Genomic DNA, 8,696 nt, shown 5'->3' with positions numbered 1-8,696 from the left:
CGCGCCTGACCCAACTGCGTCACTTCTGGGTGACGTGCTGACCAATGTTCCCTCTAAGCTGAGTTAGTGTGAGCTAGCTCACAGTTTTTTAGCCTCTGGCTCTCACATTTTTGTCTTAGCTCAGGAAGGATGGCTCCAAAGCAAACATTTATGCAGTAGCCAAGTCACTCGCCCACAACTTTAATGCCAGTTGCTCACAAAGTTGAATTTTTGCTCACAAGATTCCACAGCTTAGAGGGAACATTGTTGGTGAGCACCAGGGAAGGCATTGGCAGGCACTAAGGTGCCCAGAGGCACCACCTTGGAGACCCCTGCTCTATAGATTTGCAAATGTAGAAATAGGCAAGCAACTCGTTCAGACAAGAGGATCATTTCCCCTTAAACTTTGATTCACTGTCAGAAAGGCTCTGAGTAGTTTTCCCTGGTCACATTCCTGTAATGGTGCAGAATTCTTTACTGCGCTGCATTCCACTTGTCCTAGTGAAACTAAGAGAATGTCTAACATTAATTCTGGAATGGCAGAGTCTGGTTCCTTCTGCTCACTTGGACCTTCCACCCTTCTCTGTATTACTAATGCACACACCTGCATTAACAAAACACCGCAACGTCCAAGCACATAAGATCAAGAATCTTTTTTGGACGCACATGCACTCCTGTGCACGGGTTGAACCCCACACACAAAGAATGGTAAATTCAGGAAGTGCAAAGGTGTCCTACAATTTTTTAAAAGTTGTCTCCTCTCCAAAAATTTGATCACTTCGACCCATGCCCCCACCCTAAGCATTTGGGTTATGTTTTCGCCAAAATACAGTGGCAGGCTCTGCCCTGGCCCACGCGAGTATCTGAAAAGGTTGCGGTACCTTACTGATATGCTGGCAGAAAGCAGGAACGGCGATCATTTGGCTCAGGAAGTTGAGGTACGCCGCCACCACCGCCATCACACCACAACGATGGAACATTGGCAAGTTGTCTTCATTAAGGATCGCAAGATCCTTCCATGGAAAATAAAAAGAGAACCAAGTCATCTGTTTATGATCCTGATACTGGGCACTGCTCACAATACAAGAACTCGTGGGCACTCAATGAAATTGCTGAGCAGTCGGGTTAGAACAGATAAAAGGAAGTACTTCTTCACCCAAAGAGCGATTAACACATGGAATTAACTGCCACAAGAGGTGGTGGCGGCTACAAGCATGGATGGCTTCAAGAGGAAATTGGATAAACATATGGAGCAGAGGTCCATCAGTGGCTATTAGCCACAAGGTATAGATAGGAACTCTCAGTCTGGGGCAAGAGATGCTCTGTATTCTTGGTGCTTGGGGGGGGGCAACAGTGGGAGGGCTTCTAGTGTCCTGGCCCCACTGGTGGACCTCCTGATGGCACCTGGTATTTTTGGCCACTGTGTGACAGAGGGTTGGACTGGATGGGCCATTGGCCTGATGCAACATTGGCTTCTCTGATGTTCTTAAATGTGTAGAATAATGAAGAACCTAGAAGGTTAAATGAATCCAAATCAGTAGGCCCACTATTTAAATAAATCAATACAGGCTATAAGTATACATCAATTCTACAAAAATACAAGAATTTATTACAATAAAAAAAAAAACCCAGGGGAGGGCTTCTAGTGTCCTGGCCCCACTGGTGGACCTCCTGATGGCACCTGGTATTTTTGGCCACTGTGTGACAGAGGGTTGGACTGGATGGGCCATTGGCCTAATGCAACATTGGCTTCTCTGATGTTCTTAAATGTGTAGAATAATGAAGAACCTAGAAGGTTAAATTAATGCAAATCAGTAGGCCCAATATTTAAATAAATCAATACAGGATATAAGTATACATCAATTGTACAAAAATACGAGTATTTATTACAATTTTTTTTTTAAAAAAAACCAACAGCTACAGGCCCTAACGTAGCCTCAGTTTAGATTAAACCCATACAGTACTCTCAAAGACCCTATGTGGCCCTGACCAGATGCGTTTTGGCCTTGTGGCCTTCTTCGGTGATCAAGCGTAACAATTACACAATGGCTCCAGACATTGCAGAAATATTACAATAAGAAATCACTATAGGCCCAAGTAGGAATTGTGTTTTATTCAATATCCATGGCTTTAGGAGGCTTCATGTGACATCAGCTTCTGCCCAAGTCAGGGACACGTATCCTGAATGGTAGTTCAATTGTGTACCTTCCTAATCTTGGTCTAAGGAACTCGATCCAAAGTGCAGTGTGGAACCAATGTGGCATAGAAATGTATAGTGCCACGCGTTTCACAACAGATGGGGTCAGTTATTCGAAGACTTAACCATCTGGTTTCGTACAACACATGCCGTTATTATTTCTTTAGAGAAGTCTGAAAGGAGGAGGGAAGTGTAGAATTGCTCTGGGGATTTTATTAAAATCGGCATAATATATTGGGAATGCAAACCCGTACAGTAGGGATGGTGTAATAATACGTCATTAATTGTTTCAGCCTTTCCCATTTGACAAGGGTAAACCCGTTGGGAATAAGGGATGTGACAGGGCTCTTTTTGGGTAGGAACGCACAGGAACGGAGTTCCGGCTGGCTTCCAAGTTGGCCACGCCCAGCAGGAACTCATTAGCATAATAGGCCACACCCAACATCAGAAACTCATTAGGATTGGCTGCATTAGGGGCGTGTGGCCTAACCTGCAAAGGAGTTCCTGCTACAAAAAAGCCCTGGGTTTTGGCTAAGATCAAGTGTAGTGTAGGTAAACAGAATAAGAAGCAAAAGGTGGGTGTGGCTGGATGAGCACAGTTCTGGTAACATGGGGGTGTGGCCTAATATGCGAATGAGCTGTGCTGTCAGGGGTGTGGCCTAATATGCTAATGGGTTCCTGCTGTTGGGTGTGGCCTATTATGCTAATGAGTTCCTGCTGGGCTTTTTCTACAAAAAAATGCCCTGGATGTGAAGACACCTGCCTTCCAGAAACGCACTGAAATGCACCAAAGTGAAGATTCTCTAGTACTTAGGAATCTCTAAGGCAGAGAGACAAACTACTGGGGGGGGGGGAATCTCAGTATGGTGTGCGTTGCTGTAGGGTGCCGCTATAGGGAACCATCCACTGGAGCAGAGGTCCATTAGTGGCTACTAGCCACAAGGTATAGATGGAACTCTCAGGCTGGGGCAAGTCATACTCTGTATTCTTGGTGCTTGGGGGGGGGTCAACAGTGGGAGGGCTTCTGGCGTTCTGGCCCCACTGGTGGACTTCCTGATGGCACCTGGGGTTTGGCCACTGTGTGACACAGACTGCTGGACTGGATGGGCCACTGGCTTGAACCCACATGGCTTCTCTTATGTTCTCATGTTCATGCCTGCCTCCAGACTGAGGAGAGCATTAGGTATACATCAAGGGACCCAAACTATGGCTCGGCGCTGGCCCACTCATTTCCCGAATGCGGGAACTGAAACTGAATATACTGCACTGCCCACTTTAAACGTTTTAAATTGGTTTTATTGTATTAATTTAATATTGTTATTTATTGTCTGGTTGAGATATTTTAAGATTGCATTAAATTTACTGCTGTGAGCCACCCTCGGCCCACTTGTGGGAAGGGCAGGATATAAACCAAATAAATAAATAACTAAATTAAAATATAAATATTGATTGCAATATTTTGAGTGATTCTGCAATATTTTGAGTGCAGATTTCTTCAAGTGAGGTCCTATGCTTCCTCTGTGGAGACACTGGTACTCTGCAAGGGGCTACCACAAATGGTACAGAAGGCACCCTTTTTGTGGGCATGCGGGACTGTGCTATTTTGTAAGGCATGTTTAGACTGACGCCATCTAGTTTTCACTTGTGCAAGGAGGAGCTGTGTATTGGTAGGGTAATTCTGATGTTTTTTTAAGTTTGGCTCAGTTTTATAATTTCTACACTGGGTTTTAACTCTGTTTTGATATAAGCCACCTTGATGGAGGAAAGCAAGTTAAACTTTTAAAAAAATGAAGAAGATGAAGGGCAAGGTTTTCAAGATGTAAAATTACGGACCAGGTATTAAAATCTGAACATGCACAGTAAACTTGGAGATGAGCAACGGTTCCATGAAACTCTGATAGCCAGATCAGAATCTTTGCAACATGAATTTTGTTCACCAACTCATCTAGATGGTCCTTACCTGCAATGCTATGGCCACTCTGATGAGGTCAATGACCACTTCTTCGTTGGCTAGTTCAATGGTAATGAGGGCCAGAGTCGTGTACAACAGTTCAAAGTTCTTCTGGACATTGTCTTCCTCTTTACAGCCCAAGTAGACATGTCTGTACAATTGCTGTCCATGCTACAAAGAGGAGAAAGCAGGAGATCTATCTCAGACTTGTGGACCATTTTAAAAATAGAAGGCAACTAGGTCAGCACAATTGTGCATGCAGAGCCAGTTTGGTGCAGTGGTTAAGTACGCGGACTCTAATCTGGGAGAACCGGGTTTGGTTCCCCACTCCTCCACTTGCACCTCCTGGATGACCTTGGGCAAGCCATAGTTCTGACAAGAGCTGTCCTTGAAAGAGAGCCATTTCTGCCAGAGCTCTCTCAGCCCCACCTACCTCCCAGGGTGTCTGTTGTGGGGAGGGGGAGGGGAAGGAGTTTGTAAGCCGCTCTGAGACTCCTTCAGGTAGTGAAGGGCGGGGTATAAATCCAATCTCTTCTTCTTCTTCTTCACAAGGAGCTTTCTTTCTTTTCTTTCTTATTTTTTGGCAGACTTTCCTGCTGCCTCAGATGTAGGGTTGCCAGGTCCCCTCGCCATCATGGCAGGGGGATTTGGGCAGCATTCTGGTGGTGGGCGGGATGTCACACACAAAGCTCTGGTTTTTGGGCAAAACTCTATTGTTTTTTGCCTTCAAAACCACAGAGTTTGCCCCCAGACCCAAGCGTCCCGGTGTGATGACGTCACCTGGAAGTGATGTCATCGTGTTCAGGGCACGGTGTGACCTGTTTGGGGGTGGGGTTTCCCCTGCTGGCCAATGGCCGATTGAAGCCCCCAAAAGCAGGGGGACCCCAACTGGGACCTGGGGGCTGGTGACCCTACTCAGATGCCACCCTGAAGGATCCCCTGATGATCAGGAATGGATTTTCCGCCTGTAAAGACTTTGGTACAGGGGTCCCCAGGAGGGTTGCCAGGTCCCCCGTGTTCTCCGGCAGGGGATTGGGGGGGTAGACAAAGAGGTACTTTTCTCCCTTTCTCACAATACAAGAACTCGTGGGGCATTCCATGAAATTGCAGAGCGGTCGGGTTAGAAGGGATAAAAGGAAGTACTTCTTCACCCAAAGAGTGATTAACACTTGGAATTCACTGCCACAGGAAGTGGTGGCGGCTACAAGCATGGATGGCTTCAAGAGGGAATTAGATAAGCATATGGAGCAGAGGTCCATCAGTGGCTATTAGCCACAAGGTATAGATAGGGGCTCTGGGGCAAGTGATGCTCTGCCTTCTTGGTGCTTGGGGGGGTCAACAGTGGGAGGGCTTCTAGTATCCTGGCCCCACTGGTGGACCTCCTGATGGCACCTGGTATTTCTGGCCACTGTGTGACACAGAGTGTTGGACTGGATGGGCCATTGGCCTGATCCAGCATTGGCTTCTCTTATGTTCTTATAAGAGGGAATTAGATAAGCATATGGAGCAGTGGTCCATCAGTGGCTATTAGCCACAAGGTATAGATAGGAACTCTCAGGCTGGGGCAAGGGATGAACTGTATTCTTGGTGCTTGGGGGAGGGGGGCAACAGTGGGAGGGCTTCTAGTGTCCTGGCCCCACTGCTGGACCTCCTGATGGCCCCTGGTATTTCTGGACACTGTGTGACAGAGTGTTGGACTGGATGGGCCTTTGGCCTGATCCAACATTGGCGTCTCTTATGTTTCCAGCTTCAGGTTGGGGAACTCCTGGAGATTTGGGGATGGAGCCTGGGGAGGGCAGGGACCTCAGTAGGGTACAATGCCTTAAAACCCACCCTCCAAGAGATCCATTTTCTGCAGAGGAACTGATCTCTGCAGTCTGGGGATGAACTGTAATTCCAGGAGATCCCCAGGTCCCACCTGGAGGCTGGCATCCCTAGTTCCCAACATGGTCCCCATGGAAGCCATGGCACCCGATGACACCTTTCCTGGTGCCCACCAAGAGTTCAAGAAAGTGGGTGTGGCCAGGTGGGGCTTCTGCCCAGGAAGGTTTCCGAGTTGCCATTGGAGAACGGACTGGCTGTCCAGATTTTAAAGTCATTTCTTTGGTAGCAGCTGCCACCAAAGTACAAAGATCTGCACTGCGTGACTGAAGGGAAGTTGCAGCAGCCATTTTGTGGCCGGCTCCACCTCCTGCTGCAACCATTTTGGAGCTGGGCCCACCGCACTGTGTCAGAATTCCAAAAGTACTTGCAGGCTCAAAAAAGGTTGGTGGCAAGCTATCAGTTGAGAAAGAAAAAGGATAGATATTGAGTTCTTATTGTGTCTGGAATTATTTAAAATGATTATTAACCATTTCTTGAATTGCTTTTATTTAGGCAGATGCGCAGGAGTTATAGCTTACAGCTTTCGTATGAAGAACATGGTTGACCACATCCAATGAACTCTAAGTGGACTTTAAGCAAGAAGCTAATTTTACAAACATTATGTATGATGACCATCTCTTGGGTTTTTAGTGGGTTTTCTTTACTTCCTCCCATAGTTTGTAGACCCTTCCCTAAATTTCGTTGTAGTTTTTAGAAAATGCAAATAAAAAAATCCCCTACGGGGGCCCCAAAAAACAAACAAACAAAAGGTTGGTGGCCCCCGCTCTAGTAGAAAGAAAAGGCCAGAAAAGTATCGGTTGCGTGAACAGAGTCCGCATACAGCCAGCAAGATCCTGGCTTTGGCACTGAAAGAAACAAAGAAAAAGCACTGGGGCCCATGCTGCATCTAGCATTCGCTCCGTGGTTTTACCAAACCCACGTTGGAACAGAAATTCCCCTCTACATTGCATGCCACTTTCACTTTCTTTGATTGCCGGGTTTTATGGTAGCCTCCATACTGCATGCTGGTTTCACTTCCTTTGATCTCTCCGTTTAAAGGTAAAGGTTCCCTTGCTCGAAAGCCAGTCGAATCTGACTCTAGGGTTGCAGTGCTCATTTCTGTTTCAAAGCCGAAGAGCCAGCGCTGTCTGAAGACGTTTCCGTGGTCATGTGGCCGGCATGACTAAACACCAAGGCGCACGGAACGCTGTTACCTTCCCACCGGTGGTACCTATTTATCTACTTGCAATTTCTTGCTTTCGAACTGCTAGGTTGGCAGGAGCTGGAACTAGAGATGGGAGCTCACTCTATCATGCGGCACCCGGGTCTCGAACTGCTGAACTACTGACCTTCCACAGCCTGCAGTTCAGTGTTTTAACCACTTGAGCTGCGTCTGCATAGATTTATGGCTGTTTTATGGCTGTTCAGGGTTGACTCTTCAGTCTGTACGGATTTAGCCCGGGATATTTGAACGTGGTTTTGAGCTGCATCTTTTTCTTTTCCAATGTGGGTTTAATAAAACAACGGAGCGAATGCTAGATGCAGACTGGGCCTAGAACTGTTGCCCCCAATAGCCCACCTAACATCTCTACATATGCCTGTACACAATGTTGTTACCTTTTTCATGAAGCTCACATCTTGCTTCGAGATTTTGTCTCGCTTTATCTTGAGATCCGAAACGTCGGGTATTATTCTAGGCAAAGACAGAGCGGTCTGTTAGTTTATTTTTAAAAACAACTTTAATAAAGACAATTTGTAAACCACCAACTTCACAGTCGTGGGAAGCGCACGGCGAAACGTGCTTTGTCTACTCAGGCATTCTGGAAACTATTTCCATTTTAATTCCACCCACGTTTCAACAATGACAGAAGGTTTTCCATTTTAAGCGGAGGGTAGTGCAAGTAATTGCAACCAGGTACAAGGATATTAATTTGATGCTGTGTACAAAACTGTTTTGGACAAAACAAAAATATAATACAAGCTTAATTAAACCAGGAACAAACTGCTTAGCATTTGCGGTGATACAGCTGGAAGATAAAATCTTCCGGCACCCTCAGTTATTACCTTGCAATTTTGCTCTTCTTTTTGAAACAATAAAATGGCAGCAGGCTGTAGGAAAGTTATTAATAACTAACAAAAAAACATAAGAACGTAAGAGAAGCCAAGGCTGGATCAGGCCAATGGCCCATCCAGCCCAACACTTTGTCACACAGTGGCCAGAAATACCAGGTAAATATGGACAAACACAACCCAGTCAGAAAACAAGTATAAAGACAACAGTTGTGAGAGTCTGACCCACAAATCAAGCAGTCACCAAGACTTGCAAAGAAAAAGCTTCCTATGTACCACAATCTAAAGCACAACAACATCATTAATAAATCATAAGAAACTCTTTGTGCAACATCGTCTCCGGATTATATAACGACGTTTCAAAATTGGATCTTCCTCAGGAGATATTAGAGTAGTACAAAAGCTCTCTGTTTCATAAAGTGCTTGACAAGAAGTCATAAGGAATACTACACTCAGATAGGATGCCGATCTCGGTAAATGTTCAGGCTCAAAATTGCTGCTAAGCTTCTAATGGATCCCGGACGTCTCCCGTCTTTGCCAGTCTTGGTGACTTGCTTGATTTGTGGGTCAGACTCTCACGACTGTTGTCTTTATACTAGTTTTCAAAAATACCAGGTGCCATCAGGAGGTCCAGCA

General features: G+C 45.9%; 1 protein-coding gene across 1 annotated transcript in view; it reads right to left on the bottom strand.

Moving 5' to 3' along the window:
• LOC107115027 (protein EFR3 homolog A-like) overlaps positions 1-8,696 on the bottom strand; it is a gene marked incomplete at its 5' end in the record, with an annotated part of 43,835 nt that overhangs the window by 16,538 nt on the left and 18,601 nt on the right. The window contains 3 exons of the mRNA XM_015416635.1: positions 861-992; positions 4,137-4,298; positions 7,608-7,683. Coding sequence (XP_015272121.1) covers positions 861-992; positions 4,137-4,298; positions 7,608-7,683 — 370 coding nt within the window. The remainder of the gene's footprint in view (positions 1-860; positions 993-4,136; positions 4,299-7,607; positions 7,684-8,696) is intronic.

Source organism: Gekko japonicus, unplaced genomic scaffold (assembly GCF_001447785.1).
Source record: "Gekko japonicus isolate JY-2015 unplaced genomic scaffold, Gekko_japonicus_V1.1 scaffold5018, whole genome shotgun sequence".
Taxonomy (NCBI): Eukaryota; Metazoa; Chordata; class Lepidosauria; order Squamata; family Gekkonidae; genus Gekko; species Gekko japonicus.
Note: the sequence above shows the minus strand (reverse complement) of the source record. Positions and strands in the feature narration are given on the sequence as shown.